The sequence below is a fragment of the Borostomias antarcticus genome, assembly GCF_949987555.1.
Source record: "Borostomias antarcticus genome assembly, chromosome: 9".
Classification (NCBI taxonomy): domain Eukaryota; kingdom Metazoa; phylum Chordata; class Actinopteri; order Stomiiformes; family Stomiidae; genus Borostomias; species Borostomias antarcticus.
The window spans coordinates 24533655-24552255 of NC_140242.1; the positions used below are offsets into that span (position 1 = coordinate 24533655).

The 18601-nt window shown below is 41.8% G+C and overlaps 3 protein-coding genes across 3 annotated transcripts; 1 reads left to right on the forward strand and 2 right to left on the reverse strand.

The window, feature by feature from the left end:
* Positions 1 to 211: 211 nt before the first annotated feature.
* cybrd1 (cytochrome b reductase 1) lies at positions 212 to 4929 on the reverse strand. Its single transcript, XM_084443411.1, has 4 exons — positions 4652 to 4929; positions 1670 to 1878; positions 1295 to 1449; positions 212 to 1145 (listed from the first exon to the last, which is right to left on the reverse strand). Exons 1-4 carry the CDS (start codon positions 4842 to 4844, stop codon positions 872 to 874), a joined length of 831 nt encoding a protein of 276 aa, XP_084299537.1. The 5' UTR covers positions 4845 to 4929; the 3' UTR covers positions 212 to 871.
* Positions 4930 to 5993: 1064 nt separating this feature from the next.
* Positions 5994 to 11710, reverse strand: dcaf17 (ddb1 and cul4 associated factor 17; the record flags this gene model as incomplete). The annotated part of the gene is made up of 15 exons (XM_084442929.1): positions 11408 to 11710; positions 11158 to 11319; positions 10723 to 10826; positions 10465 to 10555; positions 9396 to 9532; positions 9144 to 9222; positions 8939 to 9028; positions 8743 to 8850; positions 8469 to 8571; positions 8225 to 8355; positions 7594 to 7703; positions 7381 to 7468; positions 6708 to 6791; positions 6258 to 6413; positions 5994 to 6110 (listed from the first exon to the last, which is right to left on the reverse strand). Exons 2-15 carry the CDS (start codon positions 11287 to 11289, stop codon positions 5994 to 5996), a joined length of 1530 nt encoding a protein of 509 aa, XP_084299055.1. The 5' UTR covers positions 11290 to 11319; positions 11408 to 11710.
* A 476-nt stretch (positions 11711 to 12186) lies between these two features.
* mettl8 (methyltransferase 8, methylcytidine) lies at positions 12187 to 17676 on the forward strand (the record flags this gene model as incomplete). The annotated part of the gene is made up of 9 exons (XM_084442930.1): positions 12187 to 12299; positions 13143 to 13234; positions 13355 to 13698; positions 13811 to 13860; positions 14427 to 14487; positions 16513 to 16652; positions 17064 to 17170; positions 17365 to 17430; positions 17528 to 17676. The coding sequence occupies 9 exons, from the start codon at positions 12187 to 12189 to the stop codon at positions 17674 to 17676; spliced, it is 1122 nt and encodes a 373-aa protein (XP_084299056.1).
* Positions 17677 to 18601: the final 925 nt, after the last annotated feature.

Sequence of the window (18601 nt, forward strand, 5' to 3'; positions counted from 1 at the left end):
TCTACTGGGAGCAGCGCTACAGTAGTTGTACAGTCTGACAACGGCAGGGAGGAAGGACCTGTGATATCGCTCCGTCACACACTTTGGGTGAAGGAGCTCCTATCTTGCTGGGACAGTCTTGCAGTCTAGATAGAAAAAAGTGCCATAACCTTTTTGAATATTTCATGAAAATGTAATAACACATTGCAAGGACACAACAACTGAATAACTGAGTTAATCGGTTTAATAAAGAATATAAAATGTGCAATACACAGGAAAATAATGTAATTCTTCATTATGAAATGATTCCAATCGCAGAGAGCCTGGAAAAAATCTAAAAAGAAAAAGAATACTGTTTTTGAAAAGATCATGTAGCCATAACATATACAGTAGCTACTTTCATACTTTAAAAATACATCTTTAAGCAAAAGTATGTTAATGCCAGGTGTGACATGAGATGCTGTGTATAATGATCTCTGGATATACTGCCTATATTATCTGGAAAATACTTCTTTCACATCCTACAGTCTCTTTCGAAATCGATTGTTTTTGTTCACCCAAAAGTTACAGACACACAAATGCTTTCACAAAAGGAATGTTGAAAAAAACACTTCATCTGATTTGAGATTCATTAAAATAATCAAATCTGCTATCAAGTTGGTAGTCAGTACATTCATTTCCAACAAATGTTTTTGACAATTTGACAATAAAAAATATAAATCTGTTCAAAGATCAACATTCTGGAACTGAAGGCAACAATTCCACAAGGTGCCAAAAGATTCAAAAGTTTGTATTGCAAGAGTTGTATTTTGCTTTGGTCCTGAGACCAAGATACTATAGATACAGCGTTAAGGCTTTGACAGACAGAGGCAACAGGTGGTTTTCATGTCACTCAGTTGACCTGTCCTGGGTCCTCTGGTTTACCAGTCCTTCTCCTTGCTTCTCCACTGGCTTCAGGGTCAGTGTTTGGAGACAGGTCTGTGCCTATCCTGCTGCCCGCCTCTCCGCCGCTGGTGTGCGGAGAGTTCAGGACCTGCTCACTGGGGCGCTTCCAAGCCGGTCGTGTGACTATCCAGAGGACGGTCGCTCCAAAAGCCACCAAGAGCACTCCTAGCACATTCACAAACGTGGCTTCTGGTGGCGAATCCTTGTACTTCGGATCTTTCCTGAGGCACAACAATACAGGTACAGTTGTAGTCACTCTAATTCAGTCAATTCAGAGTGTGTCCCGATTCTGTGAACGTTCTGTGAAGCTTATAGCCTACTTAGAGCCGAAAAATAATGTCTGATTCTGTGCATGTTAGCTAATACTTACAGGCCAAAAATAAGTTTCTCTGTGATGCCCATAAGTGCGGTTGCTATGACGCTAGTGAAGATGAACAGGCCGCTGTAGATGTGTATGGGCATCACTGCTGCCCTCCAGGATACAGGGGTGATGGGGAGCAGGTACACACACACTCCTAGAACAAGCTGCTCATTGGAAGAGAGAGGGATATCAGGAAACTTTGCCAAGTCAAGAAAGGTGGGATAAAATGTCTTAAACCTTAATGTGGCTTCTCAAATCACTATTTGTGTAGGCTTAACAGCTTAATTATCACTTACTAGGGCATATATCATTGTTATTCAGCTAAGAAGAGACTGCAGTTTACAGTATGTCAATGCAGAAAATAAAGTTATTACAGTGAGTTACCTGTAGTGAGTATAGGATGACAGCTGCTAGTCCCACCCAGCTATGCAGGCTATACATGTTGGGGATGTTCTGAGCATTATGGAAGTCAAACACTGCTACCAGGGATATGGCAGCCAGGATGAAGGCCAAAACGTGTAAGCCAGCATGAATAAACTTCATCATTAACTTGCTACACTTCCAGGTCCATGGCAGTCTGTACACAACAATGGCTGGGGGAAAAAAATCGTATTTAACCAATGTTCAGTCAGTCCTGTAATGCACTTTAAAATCGACTGAACTGGAACAGCCTGGGGTGCGTTTCCCAGATTCGCTGTACCTTGGCGCTCTACGACGCTTCTCAAGGTATAGGCTACCTTGGCGAAGGGACAGTTTTTCCTACGAGTGTTTCCCAGACTCCCTTAGTGGGCGCCTGAAGATACATCGTAAGGTTCATCCCAAGATACATCGTTAGGGGAGCTCTCCCTGGGCGCCGTGCTGAAAAACGAATAAATCGATGCCGCACACAGCGATGGCCATTCGTAAAGTCACATAAATGACATGCCAATATAATACGTGTTGTCGTAGGCCTAATTATTTTATTTGAGTCTAATATTACCAAAAAGGAAGCTATGCCTCCGAAATCTCACCTGCTAATGTATTTAAGAGTCATGGCTAGTACAAATTCATACATTACATAAAATAAAATATACAAGAGCATGGATCGGATCGGGACATATAAGACTCGTCTGGGAATGTCTTGAAAGGCAAGGGAAAGTTACGGTAATGATGATAGGCAATGATGATAGCAAAATGACCACTGATTTAGTTATCATACAAATAGAGGTATAATGCCCATATGAATAGCACCTGTGGCAGTAGCATTCCCACGTTGGAATTCACGCGGATACGATGACTAATTGATTCTATCAGGCACCGGTTTTGGCGCATGTGGCCTATAAAAAACAAGGGTAATGGCACACATTGAGCGACATGAAGAGAAAACGAGCGATACCACTCTTAATCATGCTGGACGAGGTGAAGGAGTGGAAGGCCGTCCTCTTTGGCGGCTTCCGCAACACCAACCAGCAAATGGCTGCATGGGCGAGTATTGCAGCGCGGATGACTGCTTCCACTCCCGGGCCTCACAGGGAGTGGACAGTCGTCCACAAGAAGTGGCAAGAGTTTACCAGCCAGGCTAAAAGCCGGGGGGCGGCAGTGCGCAGAGGCGGGGAAGACCGGTGGTGGGCAGAGCACCATGCCTTCCCTCATCCCGGAGGACGCCCCCTCCTAATTGAATTTCCCTCCCTTGCAGATGATCCTGAGGCCTGAGACACACTGCACACACTCACCACACTACACTGCGCACTCACACTACATACACTTACCACACCCCGCCCGTCCACCCACCACACTACACTGCGCACTCACACTACATACACTCACCACACCACTCATCCTTCCTACGTGTTGCTAACTTGTCGTGGTGGGAAGGCTTGTGTGCCTCCATGACCATGAAGGCTATACCGGCGGGGGGGTCATCCCCCCCCCCAGCAGGTTCAACCATGCCGGGCAGGTTTCAGGGTAGAGGCCAGACGAAAAGCAACACCTGGCCCTCCAGGTTGGGGGTTGGGCGTGGGGCTGACAACCCCACCCCGGAAAAGGACAACCTGTTACAGAATTTTGTGTCATACTTTGAAATCTGACTAGCAGAAGATATGCTTTTCCAGTGCAGGGAAATGTTAATGATTCAGTGTACCAAGTCATTTTGGACTATTGTATGATGGAAGAACTTGACTGGCCCCATAGAACACCTTTCGGATGAACTATAATGGAGATTGTGAGATAGGCCCTCATCCAACATCAGTGTCTGACCTTAAACGCTCTTCTGGATGAATAGCCAAAGATGAATATTAATTAATAAGATCAATTCCACCTGTGTCTACCCTACTATGGGTCTAGATGGATGAATCGCCAGGATATCTGTCGGTAGGCTATCTGACATTGTATAAAGACAGCCAGACAAGCCATGTCATCAAATTAGGCTATCCCTTTACATAAGAAAATGTTGTTGTTGTTGTTGTTCACAGAGTGGATTATTAGGCTATGGCTAGTCCCTATATGTTGTTTGGCTCAATTAAATTTTTAAAAACAACATTCCCATGATGTTATGTAGGCTCCAAAACATTATTTTCATCATTCAATTTCATTGAATTTTGTGTACACTAATGATGTAATTCGCGCAGGTAGGATAGATAGATGTGCGCTATATTGTAACTCTCCTTTTAAAACGTAGTCTATACTTTTGCTCTGATAGTGCGAAAACTATTATGGGATGAACTGAGCACATCGCCAAGGGACAGCTTACGATGGGTTCAAACCGCCCTTAAGAAAGTATCCCTTGGCTAAGGTACAGCGCTTCGGCTCCAGGGAGGGCTTCGGAAGGTACATCGTAAGGGCGATTTACGATATACATTAGGTGGAGCCGTTTCCCAGAGCCTTCTTAGCCAAGGTATACTTTGACCTAAGAAGGTTCTGAGAAACGCCGCGCCACCTAGAGGGGGACCTAACGACGTATCTTACGATGAACGTAGCGCTACGATGCCACTGGGAAACGCACCCCTGTAGACTACGGTATGTAGTCTAATATGCAAGCATACACATTGATCATGAACAATGTGTTTACACCAGACCAGTTAGTCATCAGCCTCTGAACAGGCACACAATGACTGTTACAGCTATTTGCTGTGACGCCAACTAGGGGATAACTTAAAATAAGGAATGTAGGAACTTGCACTTACAAGAGTGGCCAGCTCAGCTGTCATAGCCTATTTCACAAGAGCAAATGTTTCGCTACCGTTACATTTCTTTAAGGACTGTTCACTTTGTGTAGGCTAATACTTTTCGTTATAACTTTTAAAATATGAAGGACTACACGATACAAGCATTTACCTCGCTTATTTATAGTGGGGTTCATTTATTAGAGAAATAACAAAGTAATCTCACCAATTCCTTGCATAAAAATGAAACCGCTGACGATTAAAACAGGATGCCAGTTGAATTCAGCCAGTCCTCCATCCCATGCCAGACCTTCTTTAAAGTAAAACACCCATCGCAAAACAAAAACTATCGAGACAACCCCAACAGAGACAGCCGCGGATAGAGCGAATAAAAAGTGCCTGAAAATCTGGATCGCCATATCTGTCAGGCAGCTCAGACGCCAGCAACACACTGGGAAACGAGGAAGTGACTTGAGGTGATGTCTCAAACGGACAAGAGGAATTTCAAGAGGAATGGTCACAACTTCTTAGTGGTTTTCCGGATCTGATGTTTTGTAGCGTAGTTGCCACAGAATTGCCACGGAATCAACAACAAAGTTACATAATCATAAAATAACAAAATCCGCCAAAAACCTGGACCTACTGCAGGCATTTCTGTAGAGAACGGGTGTCGTTAAAATCATTAAAAACATTTTTCATAACTTAATTCAACATTTATTAGCTTATTTAACAGACAATCACCAATTTAAGGCCATTATGAGCATATGTGATGAGCATGGTCATAGCTGAAAGCAGGGAGGGTCAGGTGGAGTTAGACTTGACCCCACTGCCATCAGCTGACAAAACCTCCTAACTAGCATGTTAGTCATATTGGCTGTTAGCTAATAAAATAGGCATCAAAATGATATGACTACGTTCATTGGCAACTCTCAGAGCAGCAGTTAAAAATATTTTGAATTAAATGTTATTAGAATTAGAATTAAACTCAAGGAGAATTAAAGTTTACTTTCTTAAACCAAAAACATACCCTTTGACATAAAATCTGATAATCTTCCAAATATGAGCTGTTTTGTTCCAGGCAGGACCGACCTAATTGAACATGTACAGATTGAGTAATATAATTATAGCTGTTTCTGATTGCTTGAAATTGAGTTAGGCTACACCGTGTTACATTTGACCCAATTATCCTATAGCAAAACATTATCCTACATCAAAACATTCTCCCTCTATATCAAAACGTTCTCCTCCTATATCAAAACAAAGAGGGTGAATCCAGCTGCCACTGTGGGCTACTAGCCACAACCAGTATCAAAAGTATATAAAAGAAAAAAAACAATTTTATTACAAAATCTACAAAAGTATTTAAAAAGTATCAAGTAGCTTCAAACACTTGTTAAACCCAAAGCCAGTAATGACCAAAAATCAGATTTGAAAAACGGTAAGAAAACGAAAACTCATCCCAACTTTCTGGAGGAATTAACTCCATAACAGGCTATAGTGCAGTTCACATTAACAATGAATCAAAATACAAGTACTGTGGCAGAAGTAAATCCATAAATCCACTTTATTCACTCTGACTCCTCCGACTTGGCTCTGATTTTGTAAACATTGCAGCAGTGGTTAGTCTTCGTTTTTTCAATGTGAACAATTGTGTCTTTATCAAAGAACAATGCATGTCTGTAGGTCTGAAACAAGAAATAAATCTCATTATTCAAATCATTCATCAATAATAATTCCCTCTGAACAACTTGCATATCAGGCAACCTTACATTATAATCAAGTAGGCCTATTTCAGACACGGCATGTGCCCTAAGTATTCTGGGGCTACTGACCTCGTCCCATGACTCCATGAGGGGAACCCTCTTCAGTAGCGCCCCAGTCTGGTTGTCATGCAGTCTGACGTGGGCTCGTCCTTCCTCCCCACTGCTGGTGGCCTCCACCACTGACAGGAGGTCCAGCTCGTCCTCATACTCTACTATCCGGAATGTCTAGGAGGTTACAGCCACAGCAAGTAACAAGAAAAACGATCAGGAGCAATAGCTTGTTTGTAATGTACACCATCAATGTGACTGAATTAGTGTGACAAATTCGATTACGATTTATTTCAGTCTTTTATCAAGACAGCCATGGAACTTTTTACTGTATACTGTATTTGATGCCCTGCAAATACAGCTAGGGTATGACAAAATGCCAGCAAAATGAGCTGACATGTCAGGAAACATTCTGTTTGCTTTTCCCATATCTCAGACTGATTAGATGCAGATTGTAGAAATGTCAGGTACCTCTTGTTCTGGGTCGTCATCCAGCTGATGGAATCTCCTCTTCACCGTGCGGCCTGATGATGTCACAGTGACCTGGGCGGCTGCCTGCGGAGAACAAGGGAGGTTACGAGGGAATTCAAACTTTTTGACCCCGTTTGAAACTCAGCTAAAGAACTGTTCACCGTCCACTCTCAACCTACCACCATTTGAATAACACAATGTATCACAGACAGTGTGTTAATATACTTTCAAAACAAATGCCAGAATAATATTGCGTACTGTAAGCAAGTGCACAGTAAACCTGTCATCCCCCACCCATGATGCATGTCATCAGGATGTACAGTTGATGAATGTGTAAGTGTAGAGGGTTTTTATAATAAAAGGAATTCTGATTCTTACGTGTAGAAGTCCAGGCACCTGTATGATCTAAAGTCCAATATAATGGATATTGACTAGCGCTTGTAATCACCTCAAGCTCTGCTCTCTGCGGATGTAGAAAGTACATGTTTTCCTGAGTAAACTTGTACTACACTATATACTGAGACACCAAGCATAGTTTTATAATGTCAAAATTAAAATGTACTTGTCAATGGAAAAATGATTTGAAAGGGCACCCCTTTTGTGGTGGATTCTGGTACTATGGGTGGTGGGGGGGGGCGGACGGACGAACGGACTGACTGACAATCAAACTCACCTTGTGGTCTCGATGAGCTGTGATGGAGAAGTCTTGAAACACACCAGACGACCCGCCACTCTCTATCTCACTGCGGATTTTGAGCATGCTGGAGAACAAATTCAAACAAAAATATGAAGAATTGTGATGTTTTCAGACAATTATTCCAGATTACTGCTGTCTAGCAGTGAAAATTGAGGAAAGAAACTCGCTTTGTTAGTTTTATTAACTCACTTTATGGTGCTAGGCCCAACATGGATGATCCTTCCTGAGTCGTCAGGGTGGAAATAGATCCAGTCAGACTCCAGAGAACAGCACTTCATGTCTTGAATTCCATTGTGCACCTAGTTTCGCCAGTTAGCACAGAACATACGCCCGACGTTAGATAATTGCGAAGGTTCATTTACGGTAGAACGTCGACTCTGACGATTGACTCTGATGGCCGCAGAGGAGCCAAGGGGTAAGTAGCACACAACTTTATTTGAGATTCTCACGATTGTCATGAGATGTGTTGGGGAAAAAAGATCTACATTTCTTATACAATCTAAGAATCTGGCCATTGATAGTATGACATTTCTCCAAAGCAGTTTACTAACATATACACTTAACACTAGACACAGCCCTTTAATTGGGGATTTTATGTCAATCTACACCATGTGCCTCCGTCATATAATGGCTCTCTGACAGCTGAAGACAATAACTGTCTTAAGCACCTGTGTCTTTCCTAAAGTGACATGTTCAAAGGGCTCACCTACGCTACATGGAACTACAGTGCTGCAGCAGGATATTGAATCAACAGAGTGAATACACTCACACAGATCATAATGTATAGACTAGGTCTAGTCTAGACAGATAAAGATCGTACCAGTGTGTTGTCGTTGAGTGAGCAGATGTGGTGCGCCCCCTGGCGTGGGGTATAGATGAAATGCCATGGATGGCCTCCGATCTGTATGCCGTTATTAAAGCACTTCAACTCAAACAGCACTGGGGGGCAATCTGTGGAGTAAGCACCAGACAAAGTCCCTTGAATAAGCATTTCAAACGCATTCGCTTAATAGATAGGGGATAGGTGGGTGGAATTTCTGACCAACAGAATGAGTATTTCCTACCCTTGATGTCAATGTTCACAGGAATACCATATGGAGCTTCTCCCACAGTCTTAGCGCTGTCCACGTGACACTGCTCTCCAAGTTCCCATCCCTTTGTCATGAACTGGCAGGGAACAGGGAAAAGGCTTCTCAGACTACAGGGTTTTCAGACTTGTTCATCTTTATCAAGGGTGTGACTAAAAAACTAAAACAAGAGTCTACAGCAGCCTTAATAGAGCATTATGAACAACACAGATGAAATGTAGACAAGTTATTGTTTATCATAAATCAATACCTTATTCACAATGTGTTCGAAGCTATAGAGCTTCACATGCTTGGTGCTGTGAGAAACAGCAAGGACTCCTTGGGAGAGACTGACATCAATGACACTGCTACCAAATACCTGTAATGACATAGATGTGAAATTCATAACAAGACTCAATGATAATCATGGAGGGGGAAAATAAAAATATAATAATTTTCATACGTACACTCTTGTTTATCTCCAGAGAACCCACAAGTCGCAGGGGGAAAACGTTGAAGACAGCGAGGTACATCAGGGTGTCGTGGCTGATGCCTGCCTGTTAAAGATTTAAAGGTGTATTTTAAGATCTAAATTGATGTCAAGTAAGTCATACAATAAATTGATGAGATGCAATCTCCAAGTGAATAATACAACACTGATTCAGCACAAACCTGTCGTGAAAAGGGCGTCACTTTACTGAGCATGGTCTTCACATAAAACGTCTCCTGATCGACATCCCAGCTCATGTATCTATTGAAGAACAGCTCATGTTTATAAAATAAATAAAGCAAATCAATTAATGTATGGGTGCTTATAACACAGAGCTTAACAAGTCACATGAGACACCCAACTGGTGTTTAATTAATGAACAAAATCGCATACGTATGTAGCCTTTTTTCTGTCATTTCATACAACAATTGTACCTGAACTTGTGGTGTGCAGACAGGTAAACTTTCTGCAGCTGCTCTCCTGTTTCCACTGAGAGGCGATACAGCCAGTTGTTGGCAGTTAAAGCCAAGAGACAGGGTTTGTGGTCGAATGATGTGGGCAACACTTTGTCCTGAGAGATATAACACACATTTTAGAGATGGAGATAGTTAGTAAATAAAGTCTTTTGACAGCAAGTTACCCAAGGGCATATAATAATCTAACATTGAGAGGTCGCACACTCCAATGCTCCCATGCAGTCATTTTATTTGCCAACTTTTTGTGAGCAAGCTGCCTTCATCAGGGTCTCCAGGGCAGTGCTTGCACAAGACTTTTCAATAGCACAGAACTAATCAATAGCATCTCAGAATCAATCACTCACATTTGCAATATAAAAAAGTCAATTTACCTGTTTAATAGCCTAATTCAGATTTTTTTGAAATATATGTACCCTTTAGAATTGTTCTGTAACAGTGGCTACCTTTGTATTTATATTTTTACAAAATGCTGACCTCTTCCGGCAGGTTGTGTAGTACTACAATATGTCTGATAGAGAGGCTGCGTTCCAAATCGCATACTTCTACTTTTTACTACCAGTACCGACTGTACTACAGCTGCCCCTAGAAAGTACACTTTGCACATTAGTGTGCATTAAATTGTCCACAGTTGTCACAACTCACACATGTGATGAAATTTCCACTGTGCACAGGATTGTGGGTCAGAATAGCCAGAAAATGTTGCTGGCTTGCATACTGCAAAAAACGACTGGATGTAGTAGGACATCCTGGTATTTTTGCCATACTGCATGTGACATACTATGTATTGGGACATACTACATCTTTCATACTACAACTTTTTTGGCATACTGTAGTATGGAAGTGTGTGATTCGGAACGCAGAACTGACTATGGACTATGAACATGGTGTTCGTATGACCTCTTGAGAATATTCCCCTATGACTCTGGACTAGGAACATGGTGTTTGTGTGACCTCTTGGGAATGCTGAGCTGTTCAGACCTGTTACATGCAGCGACCAGACGGGTTAAGAGGAGAGAACATCACTTACAAGTGGGCTCTGACAAAGTAGCGCATCTTCAATCTTCTCTGTTTTGGACCGTTTGGGCAGCTCATACAGAAGCTTTGGTTCAGATGGAAGGCTGAAATGGAGCGGTAATTCGATGAGCAATGGAACCACTCTTCCCTAGTCCTCATTCCATTACCACATAGAACTGTATGTAGAATAATAACTGCAGGTTCTACTACATGCTCATGAATCGAAAAGAAACAGTATGCACTGTTAAAAAGGATTGTTCAAATAGATTACCAACTGTAGCAACGCTGGTAATTTTCAAAATAAATCCTCCCACTTTCACAACATATTGAGGACTTTGAAGTCTTGGTCCAGACTTTCACGAAATGTCTGTTATCCTGGAATTGGCAAAAGAAAAAGATTTTAGCACCTAATTTCTTGATCACATTTTATACGAAGTTGCCTTGGGCAGTAATCAGCTATAAGTATTAAAATTGTAGTTACAATATCTGCATTGTAATTGCTTTGGTCACATTATAGTGTGGATTCATGTAAAAACTTGGTGAGACTACTGTAGGCTATTACTTTTTTTAAATTTTATTTAACCAGGGAAATTCTGTTGAGATTAGATCTTTTTTACAAAGCAGCCCTGAGCAAGATAGCCACAAAAGTAACACATGACATTACACAACGTTAACTTACACTGTAGGGCAGGCCTATTGCACATACCTGAAGAACAATGCCTTTAAGAATCCTCAGATTGTGTCTTGACAAAGTCCCAGCATCCGAGATGCCTCGACATCTCCAGCTCAGGAGGTCAGCAGCGTTCCTCCTCCGGGTCAGAGTCTTGCCTGCAGTCATCGCTAGGTGGCGCTCAGTGCACGGGGAGGGCTGCCAGAACAAGACGAGAACAAGTCAGCTTGCTATGCTAACGTTAGCTACACTACACAATACAAAGGTAATGCAGGATTTGATTTACCTTCAATGACTAATTCACAAGAAAATTAGAAATATTGAAGACGTGTGGATATGAAGGTCACATTCTCGATCGACTGATGATATAATCAGGACTGTCGGCAACTTAGCTAGCTAACGGTTAACTAGCAAGCTTGAGACTTAGCTAGTAGCAGGCTAGTAGTTAGCTATACTTGAGTGCAGTTTGGAACATGCAGTCCACAAATGGCAGTGTGCAATTCTACAAATCTATAAAAACGCTTGATAGACGCGCTGTAGGCAGTAGAAATCAAGCCGCAGATTCTCCTACTGTGAGTAGACTACTGTAGTTGTTCGTCTTCTTCTTGTGAATATTGTGTTAGACTTGACGCTTCCGCTTATTACCGCCTTCTTGTGGATGTTAGGCTTTTACTCCATTTTTGTAGTCCTTTTTCCGAAAGTTCAGCCATCCATCCTTGATGGAATAATATGCCGGACAGTGACACTGCACAAATACGTTACACATTCCAAAAGCTATTCCCTAGTTATGTGCTGTAGATCATGCCACCTCCCAGATCTGTCGAAGTTTCTTTCCTGTGCATCCTATCAGATCTGTGAAGACCAGACAGAAAGCTGTTAATTCTCATGTTATAAATCCACCATTTTCCATGGGTTATGTAGGTAGGCCTACAATGAGTTTATAGGGATGTACATATAACTATTTACAATAATGTCATATAGCCGATTAACTAGTTACTTACCTCTATGTTCAACTTCACAGGTGAAATGTGTGGTTTACGAAGTCTATCACTAGCATCAGTGGCCATGGGTTTGGGCAGGTGTTCCTACAGATTACACAGCACAAGGGGTCGACCTCCTGCTCCTCTCGGAGCAAGGATTCTGACCAATCCTGATGACATCTTCCAGCACAATATGTGGTATGTTTGCATTTAGCTTGTGACCTTTCATATGTCTTGTCCTCACAGATGATCTTTTGGAGTTCAATACAGCTTAGTTGTACTGTACAATGTGTAACAATGTATTGATAAATGTATATTATGTTTAAATGTATATTATGTTTAAATCCCACATCCCCACCCTTTCCTAAAGTGTGCACTCACATGTCCACTCAGTTGTGTAGTGGTGGTGACTAAAGAAGTGGGTATACGCTGACTAAAGAAGTGGGCATACTGTAGCAGAAATGTTACTGTTTTTACATTAGTGGTGGATAAAGAAGTGTGTATACTGTGGGTCCATAGATAAAGAAGTGGGTATAATGTCAGTCCATGGATAAATAAGTGGGTATACTGTGGGTCCATGGATAAAGAAGTGTGTATACTGTGGGTCCATAGATAAAGAAGTGTGTATACTGTGGGTCCATGGATAAATAAGTGGGTATACTGTGGGTCCATGGATAAAGAAGTGTGTATACTGTGGGTCCATGGATAAAGAAGTGTGTATACTGTGGGTCCATAGATTAAGAAGTGTGTATACTGTGGGTCCATTGATAAAGAAGTGTGTATACTGTGGGTCCATAGATAAAGAAGTGTGTATACTGTGGGTCCATAGATAAAGAAGTGTGTATACTGTGGGTCCATGGATAAAGAAGTGGGTATACTCCGTTTACCTCCGTATACCCTCCACTACACCACTGTGTCCACTCCCGAAATATAGTTGGAAACATATATGCTTTGAAATCCATGTGGTGAAGTAGACAAGTGCATCCGTCAAGTATAATGGTGGCAGTTTGGACAAACTATTGAAATGATTGTGCGTAACAGGGACCATGTGCAGTGGTCGGCCGAAGAGGAAAAGAAAGCCAGACAAAAAGCAGAAGAAAATTCTAGCATGAGAATTCCTGTCGAGGAGCAAGGCAAGAAAGCAGCAATTTCCTAAAATAAATCCTGCATGTTTTCCCCTCTTGATCTTGATGAAGTTGTCCAACCTACTAATGTTTCCTCCACCCCAATGACACCCCCCCCCCCTCACTCAGGCAAATACGACACAGGCGCTTGTAGATACTGGGACAACTTTTACGAAACGCACCAGAACAAGTTCTTCAAAGATCGCAAGTGGCTGTTCCTGGAGTTCCCAGAGCTTCTTCCTCTGTGGCCTGACAGGGCTGGCAGCGAGGGGGGTGGACGTGGTCTGCGGACCCCAGGCCAGGAACCAGGCGTGTCTGGCAGGGGCACGCAGAGTGAGCAACAGCGTGCATCCCCTCACAACCAGGGCAATGCAGAGGCCTATGAGAGCCAGCCCTCCTGGACACTGACCACAGAGACTGCACAGCGGACAGACTCTTTCCCAGGACAACATGCGACTCTCAGGATCTTGGAGGTACATTTTAATTTTGTGCTGAATTGGGTGTATATCATACAGTACCTTTTTTTGTATAGGTGGGTTTCCCTTTGTAGCATATTATTGAAGTGTATCCTCCCCTTTTCCTCAGGTTGGATGTGGTGCTGGTAACAGTGTCTTTCCCATTGTCAGTTCGATAAAGTACGTAACTGTCCTGTATGTACTACCTATCATTTGTGGCATATTAATCCTTAATCATTTATATTAAGACCCAAGCTCTGAACTCTAAAATGTGAATCTGATGTCTTTCTTGGGGGGGAATTTGATTGATATTTGTTTTCAAAGAAGACTACTAGTACCAAAGTGTGACGTAATGCTAATATGGCATAGAACATTATGTCCAGACCACTTGGCTTGGAGGGGAAAAAATAATGAGGAGGCAGAGGGATTTTAACCTTGACCTTAGTTTGTGTATTATCCTATAAATGGCTCTTGATAAGAAGGGAAATGTAGTCTACTGTATGTTTCCTAGCAGTTAGTCGCTATAATAATCATCACCCTGATGATATCAGTATAGGGGTCATTTCTTACTAGAAAGTGTAAATGCATACAGTAAGCTACTGCACAGTACCTATAATTGCCCCAAGTATATCTTGCCCATGCAATTGGTGGAAAGGGTTTATATTTTGCGTAATCACACATTTGTAGGAGTTGTGATTTGATGATGTGTTTAATGATGCAGGACTCCTTTGTGTGCTGTCTTCCAGAGGCACAGGAGCCTTCTTATACTGCTGTGACTTCTCCCACCAGGCCGTCCAGCTGGTCAAGGTGAACTCTTACTATTGCATACTGAAGAGGTACTGTAGGTTCAGGAAATTGCAACCTCCTCCCCTCATCATAGTGTGTAATCTAGGGACTGCACACAAGCACTAGCAAGACAAGTGTTTGTAGTTTTAGGTACCAGGGGCTGTGTTGCTATGCTATCATTTTTAACTATTTCAACTGAACGCACAATAGTATTGTTATTTTCTGTGAAGCACATTGTGTCGCCTCTGTGAATGTCCTAAAGTTTGATTTGATTTGGAATGGGGCCCAAACTACCAGGAGGCCCTGGCAGCTGAACACTTAACAGTCATGAATTTTGACATAAAGCTCTCTGCCTGCCATGGCCACATGACCGCTGTAATCCCTTGGATGCTACCATGCAAAAACAGAGATCTGCTACTGTAGTTCATATGACAGCCACAAGTTGATAATGACAACATGTTTTTTGCACTTTGATATGCATCTTCATGCCAATTTTCTCAGCGGTTGGTTTGGTTTGGTCCCATTATTGGTCATTTGAAATGGGTTTTCGAAATTCTTACTTTTATGCAATGAGTACCCCTGTACTGTAGGTCTTAGCACTGCAGCTTTTGTGTGTGTGTGTGTGTGTGTGTGTGTGTGTGTGTGTGTGTGTGTGTGTGTGTGTGTGTGTGTGTGTGTGTGTGTGTGCGTGCGTGCGTGCGTGCGTGCATGCGTGTGTGATGGAGCGGATACATTGCTCTGTTTCCATAGAAACTCCTCCTGAGATTCTCAGTCAGATTATGTGTCTGCAGGTGTTGAAGTGGAGTCATCCCCTTTAGCCTGACTGTATCTATTGTAACAAATAAATATCATAATAACATTGGTGTATGTACAGTAAGTGCCGCAGTACTGTAGAATAGGATTTGACATTATTGTTGCTCTGTATCAATCAAGAAATTTTTAAGCAATCCAAATGTAGTTATTTAAATGTAGTTAGGCCTACAGACAAATAACCATATACAGTATGACCATTAATAACTACATACAGTATGTTCATTAATAACTACATACAGTATGTCTGTTAATAACCACATACAGTGTGTCCATTAATAACTACATACAGTATGTCCATTAATAACTACATACAGTATATCTGTTAATAACCATATACTGAATGTCCATTAATAACTATACATACAGTATGTCCATTAATAACTACATACAGTATGTCTGTTAATAACCATATACCAAATGTCCATTAATAACTACATACAGTATGTCCATTAATAACTACATACAGTATGTCCATGAATAACTACATACAGTATGTCCATGAATAACTACATACAGCATGTCCATTAATAACTACATACAGCATGTCCATTAATAACTACATACAGAATGTCCATTAATAACTACATACAGTATGTCCATTAATAACTACATACAGTATGTCCATTAATAACCATATACTGTATGTCCATTAATAACCACATACAGTGTGTCCATTAATAACCATATACAGTGTGTCCATTAATAACCATATACAGTATGTCCATTAATAACCATATAGTGTGTCCATTAATAACCATATACAGTATGTCCATTAATAACCACATACAGTGTGTCCATTAATAACCATATACAGTATGTCCATTAATAACCATATACAGTATGTCCATTAATAACCACATACAGTGTGTACATTAATAACCATATACAGTATGTCCATTAATAACCACATACAGTGTGTCCATTAATAACCACATACAGTATGTCCATTAATAACCATACAGTATGTGTGTTTGTTTTTTTGGGGGAGACCTTGATTAGTAACAGATGTACAAACCATCCTAATAATATTTTGTGTGAATGATATACATCACTTACAAGTACACGTCTTCTATGTAGTGCTATGCATTTAACCCTCTTCTGATGTAAAAGTCAGAAGACACTGAGATTACAAAAACAGTAAATGTGAATGTGACTTATATGGTAATTCGTTTGTTGGCTTAAAATATAGAAATGCAGTAGACTTGTTCTTATCGTGCGTTCTGTTCTATGTAGGAGCATCCGGCCTACGACTCATCTGTGTGTCACGCCTTCATCCAGGACGTCTGTGAGGACGGCGCCTCGTTTCCCTTCCCTCCTCTGAGCCTGGACGTGGTCCTGCTGGTCTTTGTGCTGTCCTCCATTCAACCCCGGAGGTGGGTGAAGGTTAGGAGACAAAGGCTGGACCGCCTAACCCCATTTATCACCTGCCAGCTCCCCTCATCCACCCTCCACAGCACCGGCACACACACACACACACACACACGCACACACACTCACTCTCTCTTTCTCTCTCTCACACACACACACACACACACACACACATGAACCTACCACCACATGGAGTCGGCCCTCTGTCCTCAAGCTTTGTCTGAACGCTGTTGTCAACTCCGCCTCTCTAGTCCAGTCTCCAGTCTCACACTGTCCAGATAGGATTTTAGGGTTGGAGATTTGTTTGACTAAGCAGCCTATGTGGATATGAGCTCCAAATGTTTGATCAAATCAGAATACAAACTGTCTTTAATAGAATAAAGAAAAAGGACTCCTGACACTTGTTTGTCTGACAGAGTCCAAGGAGTTGTGAATCGGCTGTCTGGATTGCTGAAGCCTGGAGGGATGTTCCTGTTCCGTGACTATGGCAGATATGACTTGACACAACTCCGCTTTAAGAAAGGTTCTCCTCTACACTTGAAAGTGCAGCATTTTGAAATTGTTTCGTTTTGATACCAAAAAATGGGAAATGTTATCGATTCATGACAGTTTCACTACACATAAACACATACGCACAATGAATTATACTGTGGATTCTTAATTGATACTGATAATCTATCAAATTATGATGATGAGGTTCTATTCTCTGACCAACAGGCAGGTGCTTGTCTGAGAATTTCTACACACGAGGAGATGGAACTTGCGTTTACTTTTTTACAAAAGGTTAATATGACTTCTAAACTCTCTTCCTCTGAGAATGTAAAAAGGCTTTTCACATTCTATGGTGGTGTTATTTTACTTGTGTCTTGTCTCTCCATAGATGAAGTTCACCGCTTATTTTCCAACGCTGGATTGGAGGAAATTCAAAATCTGGAGGATAGGCGATTGCAGGTGAACCGGGGAAAGAAAGTTGTGATGCACAGAGTCTGGATGCAGGGCAAGTTCAGAAAACCACAACCGCCTTCATAAAGCAGCTCCAGTGATGATCTCTGCACAGGTCTGTTTGTCCAGTCTGGATAACAGAGACTGAAGGTGCAGTGGCAATGATACTCACTGCCTTTGGTTGTTTGTAAAGTTGCCCGTTCCTCCTGTTAGAAGTCAGTCAGGGCACTTTGAAAAGCAAATTTCATTGCATTGACTGCAAACGTACTGTTTAGGGTTAATAAACAGTATGTTCTGTTTGGTATTAATAAACAATGTGTTCTGTTTGGTGTTAACAAACATTGTGTTCTGTTTGGTGTTAATAAACATTGTGTTTTGTGAAAATGGTATTGTTCTGCTGTACTAGTGTTACATTATTGAAGTATTACTGTATTATATGGTGCCTAATGTAATCTCTCTACAACGGCAGTTGTAGTGAAGTGCATTGTAATCAGCAAGTGCATTTGGAATGGGCTCTTGGCATTTGGAATGGGAATCTTAGAGCTAAATCTTGTCTACAGTGAATTTTAAAGGAGAATTCCACATTATTCTACAAATTGCACAGTATTTTGGTATTGTCTGTGTCTTTCTTCAATAGCAAATCTAGAAAGATACAGGGCCTGACAAATGTTCTGAGTGACAAATGTTCGCTCAAGAGATAATGGCTGTTGTTCTGCCGAATTCCGACTCCGTTCACCTCCTCCCGATAGCTCCCTCAGTTTCATGCAATGCATGCTGGGCAGCAGGGTGGGAGGTGGAGGGTGCGTTAGGTTGTCCCCTGAGCTCGCAGGGGTGGGGGCTGAGTCAAACCTATGAAAAGCAGGTTTAGCTTGTTAGCACGCGCCTGGTCACACCTTCACGATTGGTAGCCGGCTGCTGACTAGCAACAGGCTTGTACCGAGGAACAAGATGTATCAGGAAAAAATGCAAGTCAGCATGAATGCAGTTAGATGAGTGGAGATTACAGTAAACA